The 20,622-nt window shown below is 48.8% G+C and overlaps 1 protein-coding gene across 3 annotated transcripts in view; it reads right to left on the minus strand.

The window, feature by feature from the left end:
* Nucleotides 1-20,622, minus strand: part of efr3a (EFR3 homolog A (S. cerevisiae)) — a 251,567-nt gene that overhangs the window by 99,833 nt on the left and 131,112 nt on the right. For all 3 annotated transcript variants that reach the window (XM_021612602.2, XM_021612601.2, XM_021612600.2), the window contains one exon: nucleotides 8,381-8,521. In XM_021612602.2, the coding sequence (XP_021468277.1) occupies nucleotides 8,381-8,521 (141 nt within the window). The remainder of the gene's footprint in view (nucleotides 1-8,380; nucleotides 8,522-20,622) is intronic.

Below are 20,622 nucleotides of genomic sequence, written 5' to 3' on the forward strand. Positions count from 1 at the left end.
TTCTGAAACTCGTCAGTCTATTCTTGTTCTGAGAAATTAAGGGATTCCATGTGAGAAATTGCCAAGACACTGAAGATATCGTACAACACTGTGTACTACTTCCTTCACAGAACAGCGCAAACTGGCGCTAACCAGAATAGAAAGAGGAGCGGGAGGCCCTGGTGCACAACTGAGCAAGAGGACAAGTACATTAGTGTCTAGTTTGAGAAACAGACGCCTTACAAGTCCTCAACTGGCAGCTTCATTAAATAGTACCAGCAAAACACCAGTCTCAACGTCAACAGTGAAGAGGCGACATCGAGATGCTGGCCTTCTAGGCAGAGTTGCAAAGAAAAAGCCATATCTCAGACTGGCCAATAAAAATAAAAGATTAAGATGGGCAAAAGAACACAGACACTGGACAGAGGAACTTATTTCTCTCAGATATTGCGCACAAATTAGTTTACATCCCTGTTATTAAGCATTTCTCCTTTACTAAGATAATCCATCCACCTGACAGGTCTGGCATATTAAGAAGCTGATCAGCATTATCAATACACAGGTTTATCTTGTGCTGGGGACAAAAGGCGATTAAAATGTGCAGTTTTGTCACAACGCCGACAGATGTCTAAATTTTTGAGGGAGCGTGCAATTGGCATGCTGACTGCAGGAATGTCCGCCAGAGCTGTTGCCAGAGATTTGAATGTGAATGTCTCTATTATAAGCCACCTTCAACGTTGTTTTACAACATTTGGCAGTACGTGCACCTGGCCTCACAACCGCAGACCATGTGTATGGCGTCGTGTGGGCAGGTGGTTTGCTGATATGAATGTCGTGAACTATGTGCCCCATGGTGGGGGTGGGGTTATGTATGGGCAGGCATAAGCTATGGACACAATTTCATTTTATCAATAGCAAATTTACCGTGACGAGCTCCTGAGGCCCATTGTCGTGCCATTTATCCGCCGCCATCACCTCATGTTTCAGCATGATAATGTATGACTCAAGGACCTGTACACAATTCCGCGAAGATGAAATTTTCCCAGTTCTTCCATTGCCTGCATACTTACCAGATGTCACTCTGAGCATAGTTGGGATGTTCCGGATCGTTGTGTATGACAGCGTATTCCGGTTCCCGCCAATATCCAGCAACTTCGCACAGCCTCTGATGAGGAGTAGGACAACATTCCACAGGCCACAATCAACAGCCTGATCAACTCTATGCGAAGGAGATATGTTGCACTGCATGAGGCAAATGGTGGTCACACCTGATCCACGCCACTATCTTTTGGTATCTGTGACCAACAGATGCATATCTTTATTATACTTTTTATTTTACCTTTAATTGTCAAAGCAAGTCAGTTAAGAACAAATTCTTATTTTACAATGAAGGCCTACCCCGGGCCAAACTCTACCCTAACCCGGACGATGCTGGGCCAATTGTGCACCACCTTATGGGACTCCTGATCATGGCCGGTTGTGATACAGCCGGGGATCGAACCAGGGTCTGTAGTGACGCCTCTAGCACTGAGATGCAGTGCCTTAGACCACTGCACCACTCGGGAGCTGTATTCCCATTGTGAAATCCATAGATTAGGGCATCATTTAATTATTTCAATTGACTGAACTGTAACTCAGTAAAATCTTTGAAATTGATGCTTGTTGCGTTTATATTTTGGTTCAGTATATAAATCATAAATTAAAATCATAACAAAATTGAAATACTAATTTAGCCTAGAAGAACAGGTTGCCTACACAGTACAGGGGGGCATGATGTTTGAGGATGGATGCAGAAGGAGAAGGAAGTGTGCAACATTAAAAAGGGCACTAGTAACAACAAAAAGTAATGTACAGTCAGTCATATCAGGCATGGGACCTATTCAGATTTTGTGTAATTAGACAACATGAAAGTAAAATCTGACGTGGATTTGACAAAAGCTGGATCTCTTCTAGCCATGACTAGCCAGCCTTGGTGTTTGTAGACAGCCATGTTTTGTTATTTATTAGGCCTAATTAAAATGTTCATGCCTAGGCTATATTAAATGAGATTCCTAGATTGTACTTGAAAACAGCTCTGTTTGATTATTTATTAATAACCATTTTCATACAGGTTGTTCGCAAATTATATTATACAAATATTATATTTAGAAGTGATGTTTTATTACTGTTCCCCGTCTACTGTATCCATGTGGAAGAGTTAGGTTACTGAATAATTGTCACATTTAATGTACTAATCAACCCGTTATGTTAAAACACAGAAATGTAGTGTACATTTCCACTGACGTAATATTATGGTCTCCTACCAGTACATTGTGAGATTTATGCATGAAAGTTGGCTAGCCCAGACCCATAGTGATATAAAGTCTAACGAGACAATTGTTATTCTTAACCCTGTTTACTGTATCCATGTTGAAGAGAAGAGTTGGTGTTTGTTTCTTTATCAGAATAAAAGATTAACACAAACCCGGATACTTTGGTCATATGTACGCCGATCAACACACATCGCAGAGGCAATCTACACCAGTCACAGCAGGTTAGGAAAACTTAAGCAGCAGGTGAGGATAAAAAATATCTACTTTTGATGTTAATTTGACAAAATATGGATCCCTTCTATCTACGACCGGCCCGTCCCACCCCACTACCCATTCAGCAGCACAGCAGTGGAAAGACGACAAGGCGGCCACAAAATGAAGAAATTATAAAACTGATGTTGGACAATCAAATTCTATATGTAAACAAAATTCGTTAAGGCTGGTTCATTGAAAGAAAGCTTATTTACAATGCTTCTGTGAAACGAGTCCCGAGGCATTTATGAAAGCACAGTTCTACTGGATGAGGTTAATAAATGTTATGTTTATTGTAATTTCAACTATTGTGGGGTCGTGACTCTTGGCATATGTGATATACGTGGCTTATTGTTAAAAACTATTTTTCCTACGATAGGCAGTAATTGCAAAATGGTAACTCTCCAATGTGAATAGTTGGCAACGATGTTTCCTTTCCAAGTGCTACTGAAATGCACCAATTGCGCATGATACACATCATTACTCTACACGTCTATCAATCCATTCCAAATCTATATACAATACATGTCAAAGGGGCGGCATATGTTGATCCTGGTTAGGACGCAGCAAAACTGCTAGGACTGGGCCTGAAGAACAATCATTTGCCTCTAATTTACTTGTCCTGCTCAAATTGGCCTGCTCAAATTGAGCTGCTGTTGTTGGGAGATCAAAATTGTCCAGCTCCTTGTAACAGCTTGCAATGAGCATCAGCCTCGTTACGTTGTCCTCAAGAAGGCGTGATCTTGAGGCCGTCTTTACTGTTCTGTAGAAAGAATTCCCTCTCGGCAGGCACACTGGGAACAGGGATAATCAACACAATCTTCGTAAATTTTGTTCAGTTGGTATACACTTCGCTGAAGTCCCTTATGAAGATCTTGCGTCTTTTGTGTGAGTAAAATTAGAAACACACACACACTAATTTCCAAGCAGCTTGAGGATTTACTAGATTATTATGTATATTTTCCTTTGAACTTGGAGCAACATCAACTGGTATTTCTCCCAGACAATTTGGCCAGTAACAACTGTATTTATCTGCAAAAAATAAATACATCTGGGCCAAAGGACGCAATTTACCTGCAAAAGGAAACCCTTGTGTGTGTGTGTGTGTGTGTGTGTGTGTGTGTGTGAGTGTGTGTGTGTGCGGTGGCGACATGGCTCTAGTTGACCCTTGCTGGCGGACGGCCCATGGTAAGCCTTTGACCTGGAATCAGGTCCGACACCACGGGAGCCAACGTAGAAACGATTTGAGTAGAGCAGCCGAAAGGCCCTGGGGGTGAATAGTCAAAGGCTCTTGTCATGTCCAGAAATAAACCCATAACCTCTAGCCCTGTGCTTCAAGTGTAAAAAAAGGTCCTGAATTCCAATCGACTCCTATAGTCACTGTAGCTGAATGTACCAACTCAAACTCCCTGGTCTGGTATACAGATACAAATCCCCACATAAAAAGCATCTAACAAGTCAATTACATTGACAGGCGATTCATTAAAATATCACACAAATGTGTGTGCATGTCTCTCCTCTTTGTAAAAGTGGAGGCGGGGAAGAAGAGCAGCTGAATCTTGACTTGTGATGAGGGAATGGAGGTGGTGTGATCTTTTTCTAAAACTAGATACATCTATATACAGTGCCAGTCAAATGTTTGGACACACTTACTCATTCAAGGGTTTTTCTGTACGCTTGACTATTTTCTACATTGTATAATAATAGTGGAGACATCCAAACTATGAAACGACACAAATGGAATCATGTAGTAACCAAAAAAAAGTGTTAAACAATTCAAAATATATTTTAGATTCTTCAAAGTAGCCACTCTTGATGACAGCTTCATGAGGAATGCTTTTCCAAAAGTCTTGAAGGAGTTCTCACATATGCTGAAAACTTGTTGGCTGCTTTCCTTCACTCTGAGGTCCAACTCATCCCAAACCATCTTAATTGGGTTGAGGTCGGATGATTGTGGAGGCCAGGTAATCTGATGCAGCACTCCATCACTCTCCTTCTTGGTCAAACAGCCCTTACACAGCCTGGAGGTGTGTTGAGCCATTGTCCTGTTGAAAAACAAATGACAGTCCCACTAACCGCAGAATGCTGTGGTAGCCATGCTGGTTAAGTGTGCCTTGAATTCTAAATAAATCACAGACAAATGTCACCAGCAAAGCACCCCCCCCCCCCCACCACCACACCTCTTCTTCCTTGCTTCACGGTGAGAACCACAAATGCGGGTGATCGTCCGTTCACCTACTCCGCGCCTCACAAAGACACAGCGGTTGGAATCAAAAATCTCAAATTTGGACTCAGACCAAAGGACAGATATCCACCGGTCTAATGTCCATTGCTTGTGTTTCTTGGCCCAGGCAAAACTCTTCTTATCGGTGTCCTTTAGTAGTGATTTCTTTGCAGCAATTCGACCATGAAGGCCTGATTCACGCAGTCTCCTCTGAACAGTTGATGTTGAGATGTGTCTGTTACTTGAACTCTATGAAGCATTTATTTGGGTTGCAATCTGAGGTGCAGTTAACTCTAATGAACTTATCCTCTGTAGCAGAGGTAACTCTGGGTCTTCCTTTCCTGTGGCGGTCCTCATGAGAGCTAGTTTCATCATAGCACGTGATGGATTTTGCGACTGCATTTGGATTTATTAAATACATTTTTATTTGAGTCACACTTTTTTGGTTACTACATGATTCCATACATGTTATTTCATAGTTTTGATGTCTTCACTATTATTCTACAATTCAGAAAATAGTAAAAATAAAGAAAAACCTTGGAATGAGTAGGTGTGTACAAACGTTTGACTGATACTGTATATATAAACATCAATGTAAACAGGATGCACCTGAGCTCAATTTCGAGTCTCATAGCAAAGTGTCTGAATACTTATGTAAATATGGTATCTGTTTTTTATTAAAACGTTTTTTCTTTGCCATTATGGAGTTTAGTGTGTAAATTCATGAGGAAAAAATATAATTGTATCAATATTTCAAATAAGGCTGTAACATAACAAAATGTGGAAAAAAGGAAGGGGTCTGAATACTTTCCGAATGCACTGTCTGTTCATAGCTAGCTAGCAGCACAAGCAAACGCTGTGCAAATATCTCTTTACCCACCATCAACACCAACAATCTCTGCACAGCACAACAAGGTGAGTCCAAAAAGGTATTGTATGCTGCTGCATAAATTATGTAGTATGACAGGGAGATATGTGTACTGTAGCTAATAAAGTAATACTAAGTGTGTGTTGTGTAGTAATTTGTTACTAGCCCATGTGCCTCACCCTAATAATTTGCTCCCTTTTCCCCTCATAACTTAGCCTACTGTTCTAACTTGGTGGTGCACATTTAACCTATAGCCTGTTTCAGAGAACTGTCAACATTGAATATTGTCATTGGCTGCTTATATGCCCCCTTTATCCTACAATTCTGACTTGGTGTACAGGGAGAATACTGTAAGAACGGCCCATGTTCTGAATTCTGTCGCTGTACATTTCAAAAGTGCTGAACAAACAGTTAAATTGACTACGTCCATCCTAGTTCGCTCATTGTCTTTGGCTCCTGAGTGGCGCAGCAGTCTAAGGCACTGCATCTCAGTGCAAGAGACATCACTACAGTCCCTGGTTCAAATCCAGGCTGTATCACATCCGGCCTTGATTGGGAGTACCATAGGGCGGCGCACAATTGGTCCAGCATCGTCCGGATTTGGCCGTCATAGTAAATAAGAATTTGTTCTTAACTGACTTGCCTAATTAAATAAAGGTTAAAAAAAATAATAATAATTATATTAATCCGCTCAACGTCCCCTTATGCCATCGTTTGCACATATCAATTGTCAGTAGAAACCACATTTGTTTATGCAAGTCAGCCATATCAGCTATGTTTTTTCAAAGGCAGTAAATTAGGCTGAATGAACTGTGTTGCTGGCAGACAAGGCGTCGCTGACAGCCAGGTGTAGTAGTGGTGAGGTGTTGGGACTGCTGTTGGGACTAACAGTTTGTCGGCACTGTTTGGCACCGTCATAGTGCAATGAATGTACTGTTTAGTGTTTGGCACCATCATAGTGCAATTAATGAATTGTTTAGTGTTGTGTTGTGTAGTGGCATTGCTGGCATGCATCTAAATTATCATTTTTTGCCCCACCAAGATTTACATGATATAAATCGTCACTGTTCCTACATATTTTTTGGTTGTGCTTGCCTGGAACTAATGACATGCTATGCTTCATGAACGGAATATTTTCAAGCAAACATCTGCTCCTCACCTGATTGGTCATCGGAAGCGTAAAGTAAAAAGACTGCAGAGAAGCAATTATCTGCAAAAAAAACATCAGGACACCTAAGTAATACCCTGGGTAATCTTGAACTTGAATGAAACAGAGGTGTTTTCTAACACTAGAGGATTAGGGAGAGTATACATCAAATCAAATTGTATTTGTCACATGCGTGAAATGCTTACAAGCCCTTAATCAACAATTCAGAACAAGAAATAGTTACGAAAATACAACAATTTGCAACAATGTTATTCTATCTTTCCGCAATTGTATGCCATCTATAGCACTGGGTCATGTTCATTACGGCAATGCTTTGAAACTCAAACAAATGAACATGATGCTGTATTCGAGTGGTACCTAGACGCTCCTCGACCTCCTCGACCTAGACGCTCCTCCTGCACGGACATTGTTCCAGATGCCAACAATAACTGTCAATGAACTGAATCTGAATGGGTGGAAACCAAAACACTAGGTAAAACAGGCCATCCCCAGGGCTGTATTCAATAATGCACACAGCATTAAAACAATTTACATGTAAGCAAGTGTTTCTCATTGGACAAATTCAGGTATGTTCCTCATTTTGGCCTGTTTGGTTCCTTGTGAATACATACCATTTTTCAACAGGACCAACAACAACACCATAATGGCACTGCTTCTTCAACTAACTTGCAATAATAACAGCACCTTGATGATGACAATAATAACAACAACAACGAGTGTAATGAAGCAACACTTGGCAACACTTTTTTCAATCTGCCACCACCTCCTGCAAAACCAACTGGATTTGAATTAGCAAAGCACAGGGGGTTAAAAACAACTTCCCGAGCCCAGCAGAAAGCTCTGCACACTCCACTGCAAGGTGTGGGTGAGTGATTTAAGAGAAAGCGAGAGAAAGAGTGATAGGGAGAGAAGAGAGAGAAGTGTGTATGTGCGTGTGTTACAGAGAGAAGAAATATCATTCCAGCTCCCCCAGACAGGACCCTGTGAGGCTGTGGATTTGAGACTGATAATGACTCCTCGGCTAAAATGACCGCCATCTCATTCCCCCCACGCCATTCAGACAGTAACTGGGTAATGTTTGAGCTTCTGCTCAGTGGAGGGAACCGCAGCCAATGAGAAAGTGTGAATTAGATTCAGTCACAGAGGTCTGTGAGAGTGGGTGACCGTGTTACTTGGATGCAGTCAGACTATTAGTCTTGGTTGGTAGAACTTCACCTCAGTAGGTATTGGATCAATAGATAGGCATCAATCAAATCTAATTGATATTAAAGATATATTTTTCAAGAGAGACCAGCTATGATTCCTGTTTTCAACCCAATAGTGAAAAAGGAAGATGCGGTTGCTATTTGGAATGCACCTTGCATGTTGTTTGCCATATTCGACATCAATCTTAAAATGACCTTGTCCCTTGCCGCCGCCTACACTACGTGTCTAGACATAATGAGACCACCCCAGTCAGAGTCAATGTGTGTCTGTGCGTGTGGCAGTGATCGCTGGTGGACGAGACCATCCTCCTATATAGCCACCCACCAGCCTCTGATGTGAAGTCTGTACAGCCTGGTAAAACTAGTACTTACACTAGTACAGGGCGGACGGCGTTGTTCATGTTGCCGTAGGCAGCTCTTCCCAGCAGCTCTCTGAAGCAGCTCTCGGCCAGAGACGCTGGGTTTTCCTCACCATCCTGCCCTGTCTCCGAAGGCGTGCCGGGTGGGCCCACCCTGAGAGAAGGAGAGAGAGAATTGATCAAAATCGCTGTTTCCTTACCACAGATAAGCACAATGCAAGGCGGTGTACTCATACAGAATATATGTATTGGCTTGAAATAAAAATGCATAAGTACCAGTAACATTAATACCAGTATCTCAAAAGATATTGAATAAGAAAATGTAAACTTCTCAGCAGTTATGGTCCAGCTGTTATGACGTTGCAGCAAGCTAGAGACAGCGAGGGGGGGGGGGAGACTGGAGACCAATCAGTCCATCAGAGAAAACAGAAGAAATCAACGAGAGAGAGAGAGAGAGAGTGCAGGTCTAGAGTAAGTCTCATCAGCAATAATCTGTAAATAATCAGTCTATCAGAGAAAAGATGTTCGTGTGTGTGTGTGTGTCTGATGTGAAATGGCTAGCTAGTTAGCAGGTGCGTGCTAATAGCATTCAATCAACTTAAGAGTGTGTGTGAAAGAACGTGTGTGTGTGCGCCCATGAGCGAGAGAGAGAGAGAGAGAGAGACAGACAAGTTAATCCGCGTCTTCATGACGATTTACACGACTACACTATATAAACGTAAAAGTATGTGGACACCCCTTCAAATTTGTGGATTCGGCTATTTCAGTCACACCCATTGCCGACAGGTGTATAAAATCGAGCACACAGCCATGCAATCTCCATAGAAAAACATTGGCAGTAGAATGGACTTACTGAAAAGCTCTGTGACTTTCAATATGGCACCGTCATATGATGCCACCATTCCAATAAGTCAGTTGGGCAAATGTTTGCCCTGCTAAAGCTGCCACGGACAACTGTAAGGGCTGTTATTGTGAAGTGGAAACATCTAGGAGCAACAACGGCTCAGCCGCAAAGTGGTAGGCCACACACGCTTACAGAACAGGACCGCCGAGTGATGATCGGTTGCAACACTCCTTACCGAATTCCAAACTGCTTCTGGAAGCAACCTCGGCACAAGAACTGTTCATCGGGAGCTTCATGAAATGGGTTTCCATGGCCGAGCAGGCGCACACAAAGCTAAGACCACCATGGGCAATGCCAAGCATCGGCTAGAGTGGTGGAAAACTCACTGCTATTGGACTCTGGAGCAGCAATGATATTGTAGACAATTCTGTGCTTCCAACTTTGTGGCAACAATTTGGGGAAGGCCCTTTCCTGTTTCAGCACGACAATGCCCCCGTGCACAAAGCGAGGTCCATACAGAAATGGTTTGTTAAGATCGGTGTGGAAGAACTTGACTGGCCTGCACAGAGTCCTGATCTAAACTCCATCGGACACCTTTGGGATAAATTAGAACGCAGACTGTGAGCCAGGCCTAATCGCCCAACAACAGTGCCCTACCTCACTAATGCTCGTGGCTGAATGGATGTAGGTCCCCGCAGCAATGTTCCAACATCTAATGGAAAGCCTTCCCAGAAGAGTGGAGGCTGTTATGGCAGCAAAGGGAGACCAACCCAATATTAATGTTCATGATTTTGGAATGAGATGTTCGATAAGCAGGTTGTCCACATACTTTTGGTCATGTAGTGTATGACTGTGTCCAAAATGGCACCATATTCCCTATATAATGTACTACCTTTGAACAGAGCCCTATGGGTGCACTATATAAGAAATAGGGTGCAATTTGGGACTCTGTGGGATAATCTCAATTATAAACACATCCTCTGTTCTTGCATCCTTCTCAAAACCAATTGGGTGAGAAAGCCAACCTTCTCCTCCAATGGGGTTTGAGAAAGAGGTGAGGAGAGAGGACGCGAGGAGTATGCAATTGAGATTCTCCCTATGAGTTTCCCTATAGAGGGGGAGTTGGAAGTGGATTTTTTTTTCTTCATATTTCTAAGTGAAGCCTAATGAGTTTGTCTGTACTGAATAAACAGTGTGTCTGGTATGTCTGATATTGGCAAATTAATGAAATGCTAATCATTTCCCCGCAATAAGCCGGGCAACAGATGGGCTGTGGGCATCTGTTTCTCGGGAGAGAAAAACAATTATTTGCAGCCCACACACAGTTCAATGGAAAATGTTACGCTTATTGATTGTTTTCCAACCAAGCCTCAAAATTAGGGAAAATTATTGAGAAATAAAAAAAGCCGCTAAATGTCTCAAATAGGCTTTAGGGTGATTGCTCAGAGAGAGACAAGGGGGGGGGGGGGGGGGTAAGGGCAGAAAGAGAGAGACAAAGGGAGGGGGGGTTAGGGGCAGAAAGAGAGAGACAAAGCGGGGGGGGGGGGGGGGGGGGGGGGGCATGGGGGCAGAAAGACAGAGACAAAGCGAGGGGGGGTAGGGGCAGAAAGAGAGCGACAAAGGGAGGGGCAGAAAGAGAGAGACAAAGGGAGGGGCAGAAAGAGAGACAAAGGGAGGGGCAGAAAGAGAGACAAAGGGAGGGGCAGAAAGAGAGAGACAAAGGGAGGGGCAGAAAGAGAGAGACAAAGGGAGGGGCAGAAAGAGAGAGACAAAGGGAGGGGCAGAAAGAGAGAGACAAAGGGAGGGGCAGAAAGAGAGAGACAAAGGGAGGGGCAGAAAGAGAGAGACAAAGGGAGGGGCAGAAAGAGAGAGACAAAGGGAGGGGCAGAAAGAGAGAGACCAAGGGGGGGGGATAGGGGCAGAAAGAGAGAGACCAAGGGAGGGGGGGATAGGGGCAGAAAGAGAGAGACAAAGCAAGGAGGGCATAGGGGCAGAAAGAGAGAGACAAAGGGAGGGGCAGAAAGAGAGAGACAAAGGGAGGGGCAGAAAGAGAGAGACAAAGGGAGGGGCAGAAAGAGAGAGACCAAGGGAGGGGGGGATAGGGGCAGAAAGAGAGAGACCAAGGGAGGGGGGGATAGGGGCAGAAAGAGAGAGACAAAGCAAGGAGGGCATAGGGGCAGAAAGAGAGAGACAAAGGGAGGGGCAGAAAGAGAGAGACAAAGGGAGGTGCAGAAAGAGAGAGACAAAGGGAGGGGCAGAAAGAGAGAGACAAAGGGAGGGGCAGAAAGAGAGAGACAAAGGGAGGGGCAGAAAGAGAGAGACAAAGGGAGGGGCAGAAAGAGAGAGACAAATGGAGGGGCAGAAAGAGAGAGACAAAGGGAGGGGCAGAAAGAGAGAGACAAAGCGAGGAGGGCATAGGGGCAGAAAGAGAGACAAAGCGAGGGGGGCATAGGGGCAGAAAGAGAGAGACAAAGCAAGGGGGGCATAGGGCAGAAAGAGAGAGACAAAGCGAGGGGCAGAAAGAGAGAGACAAAGGGAGGGGCAGAAAGAGAGACACCAGGGGGGGGGGGGATAGGGGCAGAAAGAGAGAGATAAAGCGAGGGGGGCATAGGGGCAGAAAGAGAGAGACAAAGCGAGGGGGGCATAGGGGCAGAAAGAGAGAGACAAAGGGAGGGGCAGAAAGAGAGAGACAAAGGGAGGGGCAGAAAGAGAGAGACCAAGGGAGGGGGGGATAGGGGCAGAAAGAGAGAGACCAAGGGAGGGGGGGATAGGGGCAGAAAGAGAGAGACAAAGCGAGGGGGGCATAGGGGCAGAAAGAGAGACACAAAGGGAGGGGCAGAAAGAGAGAGACAAAGGGAGGGGCAGAAAGAGAGAGACAAAGGGAGGGGCAGAAAGAGAGAGACAAAGGGAGGGGCAGAAAGAGAGAGACAAAGGGAGGGGCAGAAAGAGAGAGACAAAGGGAGGGGCAGAAAGAGAGACAAAGGGAGGGGCAGAAAGAGAGAGACAAAGGGAGGGGCAGAAAGAGAGAGACCAAGGGAGGGGGGGATAGGGGCAGAAAGAGAGAGACCAAGCGAGGGGGGCAGAAAGAGAGAGACAAAGGGAGGGGCAGAAAGAGAGAGACAAAGGGAGGGGCAGAAAGAGAGAGACAAAGGGAGGGGCAGAAAGAGAGAGACAAAGGGAGGGGCAGAAAGAGAGAGACAAAGGGAGGGGCAGAAAGAGAGAGACAAAGGGAGGGGCAGAAAGAGAGAGACAAAGGGAGGGGCAGAAAGAGAGAGACAAAGGGAGGGGCAGAAAGAGAGAGACAAAGGGAGGGGCAGAAAGAGAGAGACAAAGGGAGGGGCAGAAAGAGAGAGACAAAGGGAGGGGCAGAAAGAGAGAGACAAAGGGAGGGGCAGAAAGAGAGAGACAAAGGGAGGGGCAGAAAGAGAGAGACAAAGGGAGGGGCAGAAAGAGAGAGACAAAGGGAGGGGCAGAAAGAGAGAGACAAATGGAGGGGCAGAAAGAGAGAGACAAAGGGAGGGGCAGAAAGAGAGAGACAAAGGAAGGGGCAGAAAGAGAGAGACAAAGGGAGGGGCAGAAAGAGAGAGACAAAGGGAGGGGCAGAAAGAGAGAGACAAAGGGAGGGGCAGAAAGAGAGAGACAAAGGGAGGGGCAGAAAGAGAGAGACAAATGGAGGGGCAGAAAGAGAGAGACAAATGGAGGGGCAGAAAGAGAGAGACAAAGGGAGGGGCAGAAAGAGAGAGACAAAGGGAGGGGCAGAAAGAGAGAGACAAAGGGAGGGGCAGAAAGAGAGAGACAAAGGGAGGGGCAGAAAGAGAGAGACAAAGGGAGGGGCAGAAAGAGAGAGACAAAGGGAGGGGCAGAAAGAGAGAGACAAAGGGAGGGGCAGAAAGAGAGAGACAAAGGGAGGGGCAGAAAGAGAGAGACAAAGGGAGGGGCAGAAAGAGAGAGACAAAGGGAGGGGCAGAAAGAGAGAGACAAAGGGAGGGGCAGAAAGAGAGAGACCAAGGGAGGGGGGATAGGGGCAGAAAGAGAGAGACAAAGCGGGGGGGAGGATAGGGGCAGAAAGAGAGACAAAGCGAGGGGGGCATAGGGGCAGAAAGAGAGAGACAAAGCAAGGGGGGCATAGGGGCAGAAAGAGAGAGACAAAGCAAGGGGGGCATAGGGCAGAAAGAGAGAGACAAAGCGAGGGGCAGAAAGAGAGAGACAAAGGGAGGGGCAGAAAGAGAGAGACAAAGGGAGGGGCAGAAAGAGAGAGACAAAGGGAGGGGCAGAAAGTGAGAGACAAAGGGAGGGGCAGAAAGAGAGAGACAAAGGGAGGGGCAGAAAGAGAGAGACCAAGGGAGGGGAGAATAGGGGCAGAAAGAGAGAGACCAGGGGGGGGGGGGGGATAGGGGCAGAAAGAGAGAGATAAAGCGAGGGGGGCATAGGGGCAGAAAGAGAGAGACAAAGCGAGGGGGGCATAGGGGCAGAAAGAGAGAGACAAAGGGAGGGGCAGAAAGAGAGAGACAAAGGGAGGGGCAGAAAGAGAGAGACCAAGGGAGGGGGGGATAGGGGCAGAAAGAGAGAGACAAAGCGAGGGGGGCATAGGGGCAGAAAGAGAGAGACAAAGGGAGGGGGGGTAGGGGCAGAAAGAGAGAGACAAAGGGAGGGGCAGAAAGAGAGAGACAAAGGGAGGGGCAGAAAGAGAGAGACCAAGGGAGGGGGGGATAGGGGCAGAAAGAGAGAGACCAAGGGAGGGGGGGATAGGGGCAGAAAGAGAGAGACAAAGCGAGGGGGGCATAGGGGCAGAAAGAGAGAGACAAAGCGAGGGGGGCATAGGGGCAGAAAGAGAGAGACAAAGGGAGGGGCAGAAAGAGAGAGACAAAGGGAGGGGCAGAAAGAGAGAGACAAAGGGAGGGGCAGAAAGAGAGAGACAAAGGGAGGGGCAGAAAGAGAGAGACAAAGTGAGGGGGGGTGGGGGCAGAAAGAGAGAGACAAAGGGAGGGGCAGAAAGAGAGACAAAGGGAGGGGCAGAAAGAGAGAGACAAAGGGAGGGGCAGAAAGAGAGAGACAAATGGAGGGGGGATAGGGGCAGAAAGAGAGAGACCAAGGGAGGGGGGATAGGGGCAGAAAGAGAGAGACAAAGCGAGGGGGGCATAGGGGCAGAAAGAGAGAGACAAAGGGAGGGGCAGAAAGAGAGAGACAAAGGGAGGGGCAGAAAGAGAGAGACAAAGGGAGGGGCAGAAAGAGAGAGACCAAGCGAGGGGGGCATAGGGGCAGAAAGAGAGAGACAAAGCGAGGGGGGGTAGGGGCAGAAAGAGAGAGACAAAGGGAGGGGCAGAAAGAGAGACAAAGGGAGGGGCAGAAAGAGAGAGACAAAGGGAGGGGCAGAAAGAGAGAGACAAAGGGAGGGGCAGAAAGAGAGAGACAAAGGGAGGGGCAGAAAGAGAGAGACAAAGGGAGGGGCAGAAAGAGAGAGACAAAGGGAGGGGCAGAAAGAGAGAGACAAAGGGAGGGGCAGAAAGAGAGAGACAAAGGGAGGGGCAGAAAGAGAGAGACAAAGGGAGGGGCAGAAAGAGAGAGACAAAGGGAGGGGCAGAAAGAGAGAGACAAAGGGAGGGGCAGAAAGAGAGAGACAAAGAGAGGGGCAGAAAGAGAGACAAAGGGAGGGGCAGAAAGAGAGAGACAAAGGGAGCGGCAGAAAGAGAGCGACAAAGGGAGAGGCAGAAAGAGAGAGACAAAGGGAGGGGCAGAAAGAGAGAGACAAAGGGAGTGGCAGAAAGAGAGAGACAAAGGGAGTGGCAGAAAGAGAGAGACAAATGGAGGGGCAGAAAGAGAGAAAGGGAGGGGCAGAAAGAGAGAGACCAAGGGAGGGGGGGATAGGGGCAGAAAGAGAGACAAAGCGGGGGGGAGGATAGGGGCAGAAAGAGAGAGACAAAGCGAGGAGGGCATAGGGGCAGAAAGAGAGAGACAAAGCGAGGGGGGCATAGGGGCAGAGAGAGAGAGACAAAGCGAGGGGGGGATAGGGGCATAAAGAGAGAGACAAAGGGAGGGGCAGAAAGAGAGAGACAAAGGGAGGGGCAGAAAGAGAGAGACAAAGGGAGGGGCAGAAAGAGAGAGACAAAGGGAGGGGCAGAAAGAGAGAGACAAAAGGAGGGGCAGAAAGAGAGAGACCAAGGGAGGGGGGATAGGGGCAGAAAGAGAGAGACCAAGGGAGGGGGGGATAGGGGCAGAAAGAGAGACAAAGCGAGGGGGGCATAGGGGCAGAAAGAGAGAGACAAAACGAGGGGGGCATAGGGGCAGAAAGAGAGAGACAAAGGGAGGGGCAGAAAGAGAGAGACAAAGGGAGGGGCAGAAAGAGAGAGACAAAGGGTGGGGCAGAAAGAGAGAGACCAAGGGAGGGGCAGAAAGAGACAGGCAAAGGGAGGGGCAGAAAGAGAGAGACAAAGGGAGGGGCAGAAAGAGAGAGACAAAGGGAGGGGCAGAAAGAGAGACAAAGGGAGGGGAAGAAAGAGAGACAAAGGGAGGGGCAGAAAGAGAGAGACAAAGGGAGGGGCAGAAAGAGAGAGACAAAGGGAGGGGCAGAAAGAGAGAGACAAAGGGAGGGGCAGAAAGAGAGAGACAAAGGGAGGGGCAGAAAGAGAGAGACAAAGGGAGGGGCAGAAAGAGAGAGACAAAGGGAGGGGCAGAAAGAGAGAGACAAAGGGAGGGGCAGAAAGAGAGAGACAAAGGGAGGGGCAGAAAGAGAGAGACAAAGGGAGGGGCAGAAAGAGAGAGACAAAGGGAGGGGCAGAAAGAGAGAGACAAAGGGAGGGGCAGAAAGAGAGAGACAAAGGGAGGGGCAGAAAGTGAGAGACAAAGGGAGGGGCAGAAAGAGAGAGACAAAGGGAGGGGCAGAAAGAGAGAGACCAAGGGAGGGGAGAATAGGGGCAGAAAGAGAGAGACCAGGGGGGGGGGGATAGGGGCAGAAAGAGAGAGATAAAGCGAGGGGGGCATAGGGGCAGAAAGAGAGAGACAAAGCGAGGGGGGCATAGGGGCAGAAAGAGAGAGACAAAGCGAGGGGGGCATAGGGGCAGAAAGAGAGAGACAAAGGGAGGGGCAGAAAGAGAGAGACAAAGGGAGGGGCAGAAAGAGAGAGACCAAGGGAGGGGGGGATAGGGGCAGAAAGAGAGAGACAAAGCGAGGGGGGCATAGGGGCAGAAAGAGAGAGACAAAGCGAGGGGGGAATAGGGGCAGAAAGAGAGAGACAAAGGGAGGGGCAGAAAGAGAGAGACAAAGGGAGGGGCAGAAAGAGAGAGACAAAGGGAGGGGCAGAAAGAGAGAGACAAAGGGAGGGGCAGAAAGAGAGAGACAAAGGGAGGGGCAGAAAGAGAGACAAAGGGAGGGCAGAAAGAGAGAGACCAAGGGAGGGGGGGATAGGGGCAGAAAGAGAGAGACCAAGGGAGGGGGGGATAGGGGCAGAAAGAGAGAGACAAAGGGAGGGGCAGAAAGAGAGAGACAAAGGGAGGGGCAGAAAGAGAGAGACAAAGGGAGGGGCAGAAAGAGAGAGACAAAGGGAGGGGCAGAAAGAGAGAGACAAAGGGAGGGGCAGAAAGAGAGAGACAAAGGGAGGGGCAGAAAGAGAGAGACAAAGGGAGGGGCAGAAAGAGAGAGACAAAGGGAGGGGCAGAAAGAGAGAGACAAAGGGAGGGGCAGAAAGAGAGAGACAAAGGGAGGGGCAGAAAGAGAGAGACAAAGGGAGGGGCAGAAAGAGAGAGACAAAGGGAGGGGCAGAAAGAGAGAGACAAATGGAGGGGCAGAAAGAGAGAGACAAAGGGAGGGGCAGAAAGAGAGAGACCAAGGGAGGGGGGATAGGGGCAGAAAGAGAGAGACAAAGCGGGGGGGAGGATAGGGGCAGAAAGAGAGACAAAGCGAGGGGGGCATAGGGGCAGAAAGAGAGAGACAAAGCAAGGGGGGCATAGGGGCAGAAAGAGAGAGACAAAGCGAGGGGCAGAAAGAGAGAGACAAAGCGAGGGGCAGAAAGAGAGAGACAAAGGGAGGGGCAGAAAGAGAGAGACAAAGGGAGGGGCAGAAAGAGAGAGACAAAGGGAGGGGCAGAAAGTGAGAGACAAAGGGAGGGGCAGAAAGAGAGAGACAAAGGGAGGGGCAGAAAGAGAGAGACCAAGGGAGGGGAGAATAGGGGCAGAAAGAGAGAGACCAGGGAGGGGGGGGGATAGGGGCAGAAAGAGAGAGATAAAGCGAGGGGGGCATAGGGGCAGAAAGAGAGAGACAAAGCGAGGGGGGCATAGGGGCAGAAAGAGAGAGACAAAGGGAGGGGCAGAAAGAGAGAGACAAAGGGAGGGGCAGAAAGAGAGAGACCAAGGGAGGGGGGGATAGGGGCAGAAAGAGAGAGACAAAGCGAGGGGGGCATAGGGGCAGAAAGAGAGAGACAAAGGGAGGGGGGGGTAGGGGCAGAAAGAGAGAGACCAAGGGAGGGGCAGAAAGAGAGAGACAAAGGGAGGGGCAGAAAGAGAGAGACCAAGGGAGGGGGGATAGGGGCAGAAAGAGAGAGACCAAGGGAGGGGGGGGATAGGGGCAGAAAGAGAGAGACAAAGCGAGGGGGGCATAGGGGCAGAAAGAGAGAGACAAAGCGAGGGGGGCATAGGGGCAGAAAGAGAGAGACAAAGTGAGGGGGGGTAGGGGCAGAAAGAGAGAGACAAAGGGAGGGGCAGAAAGAGAGACAATGGGAGGGGCAGAAAGAGAGAGACAAAGGGAGGGGCAGAAAGAGAGAGACAAATGGAGGGGGGATAGGGGCAGAAAGAGAGAGACCAAGGGAGGGGGGATAGGGGCAGAAAGAGAGAGACAAAGCGAGGGGGGCATAGGGGCAGAAAGAGAGAGACAAAGCGAGGGGGGCATAGGGGCAGAAAGAGAGAGACAAAGGGAGGGGGGTAGGGGCAGAAAGAGAGAGACAAAGGGAGGGGCAGAAAGAGAGACAAAGGGAGGGGCAGAAAGAGAGAGACAAAGGGAGGGGCAGAAAGAGAGACAAAGGGAGGGGCAGAAAGAGAGAGACAAAGGGAGGGGCAGAAAGAGAGAGACCAAGGGAGGGGGGGATAGGGGCAGAAAGAGAGAGACAAAGCGAGGGGGGCATAGGGGCAGAAAGAGAGAGAGAAAGGGAGGGGCAGAAAGAGAGAGACAAAGGGAGGGGCAGAAAGAGAGAGACAAAGGGAGGGGCAGAAAGAGAGAGACAAAGGGAGGGGCAGAAAGAGAGAGACAAAGGGAGGGGCAGAAAGAGAGAGACAAAGGGAGGGGCAGAAAGAGAGAGACAAAGGGAGGGGCAGAAAGAGAGAGACAAAGGGAGGGGCAGAAAGAGAGAGACAAAGGGAGGGGCAGAAAGAGAGAGACAAAGGGAGGGGCAGAAAGAGAGAGACAAAGGGAGGGGCAGAAAGAGAGAGACAAAGGGAGGGGCAGAAAGAGAGAGACAAAGGGAGGGGCAGAAAGAGAGAGACAAAGGGAGGGGCAGAAAGAGAGAGACAAAGGGAGGGGCAGAAAGAGAGACAAAGGGAGGGGCAGAAAGAGAGACAAAGGGAGGGGCAGAAAGAGAGAGACAAAGGGAGCGGCAGAAAGAGAGCGACAAAGGGAGAGGCAGAAAGAGAGAGACAAAGGGAGGGGCAGAAAGAGAGAGACAAAGGGAGTGGCAGAAAGAGAGAGACAAATGGAGGGGCAGAAAGAGAGAAAGGGAGGGGCAGAAAGAGAGAGACCAAGGGAGGGGGGGATAGGGGCAGAAAGAGAGAGAAAGCGGGGGGGAGGATAGGGGCAGAAAGAGAGAGACAAAGCGAGGAGGGCATAGGGGCAGAAAGAGAGAGACAAAGCGAGGGGGGCATAGGGGCAGAGAGAGAGAGACAAAGCGAGGGGGGGATAGGGGCATAAAGAGAGAGACAAAGCGAGGGGCAGAAAGAGAGAGACAAAGGGAGGGGCAGAAAGTGAGAGACAAAGGGAGGGGCAGAAAGAGAGAGACAAAGGGAGGGGCAGAAAGAGAGAGACAAAGGGAGGGGCAGAAAGAGAGAGACAAAAGGAGGGGCAGAAAGAGAGAGACCAAGGGAGGGGGGATAGGGGCAGAAAGAGAGAGACCAAGGGAGGGGGGGATAGGGGCAGAAAGAGAGACAAAGCGAGGGGGGCATAGGGGCAGAAAGAGAGAGACAAAGGGAGGGGCAGAAAGAGAGAGACAAAGGGAGGGGCAGAAAGAGAGAGACAAAGGGAGGGGCAGAAAGAGAGACAAATGGAGGGGCAGAAAGAGAGAGACAAAGGGAGGGGCAGAAAGAGAGAGACAAAGGGAGGGGCAGAAAGAGAGAGACAAATGGAGGGGCAGAAAGAGAGAGACAAAGGGAGGGGCAGAAAGAGAGAGACAAAGCGGGGGGGAGGATAGGGGCAGAAAGAGAGAGACAAAGCGAGGAGGGCATAGGGGCAGAAAGAGAGACAAAGCGAGGGGGGCATAGGGGCAGAAAGAGAGAGACAAAGCAAGGGGGGCATAGGGCAGAAAGAGAGAGACAAAGCGAGGGGCAGAAAGAGAGAGACAAAGGGAGGGGCAGAAAGAGCGAGACAAAGGGAGGGGCAGAAAGAGAGAGACAAAGGGAGGGGCAGAAAGTGAGAGACAAAGGGAGGGGCAGAAAGTGAGAGACAAAGGGAGGGGCAGAAAGAGAGAGACCAAGGGAGGGGAGAATAGGGGCAGAAAGAGAGAGACCAGGGGGGGGGGGGATAGGGGCAGAAAGAGAGAGATAAAGCGAGGGGGGCATAGGGGCAGAAAGAGAGAGACAAAGCGAGGGGGGCATAGGGGCAGAAAGAGAGAGACAAAGGGAGGGGCAGAAAGAGAGAGACAAAGGGAGGGGCAAAAAGAGAGAGACCAAGGGAGGGGGGGATAGGGGCAGAAAGAGAGAGACCAAGGGAGGGGGGGATAGGGGCAGAAAGAGAGAGACAAAGCAAGGAGGGCATAGGGGCAGAAAGAGAGAGACAAAGGGAGGGGCAGAAAGAGAGAGACAAAGGGAGGGGCAGAAAGAGAGAGACAAAGGGAGGGGCAGAAAGAGAGAGACAAAGGGAGGGGCAGAAAGAGAGAGACAAAGGGAGGGGCAGAAAGAGAGAGACAAAGGGAGGGGCAGAAAGAGAGAGACAAAGGGAGGGGCAGAAAGAGAGAGACAAAGGGAGGGGCAGAAAGAGAGAGACAAAGGGAGGGGCAGAAAGAGAGAGACAAAGGGAGGGGCAGAAAGAGAGAGACAAAGGGAGGGGCAGAAAGAGAGAGACAAAGGGAGGGGCAGAAAGAGAGAGACAAAGGGAGCGGCAGAAAGAGAGCGACAAAGGGAGAGGCAGAAAGAGAGAGACAAAGGGAGGGGCAGAAAGAGAGAGACAAAGGGAGTGGCAGAAAGAGAGAGACAAAGGGAGTGGCAGAAAGAGAGAGACAA

Source organism: Oncorhynchus mykiss, chromosome 8 (genome assembly GCF_013265735.2).
Source record: "Oncorhynchus mykiss isolate Arlee chromosome 8, USDA_OmykA_1.1, whole genome shotgun sequence".
Taxonomy (NCBI): domain Eukaryota; kingdom Metazoa; phylum Chordata; class Actinopteri; order Salmoniformes; family Salmonidae; genus Oncorhynchus; species Oncorhynchus mykiss.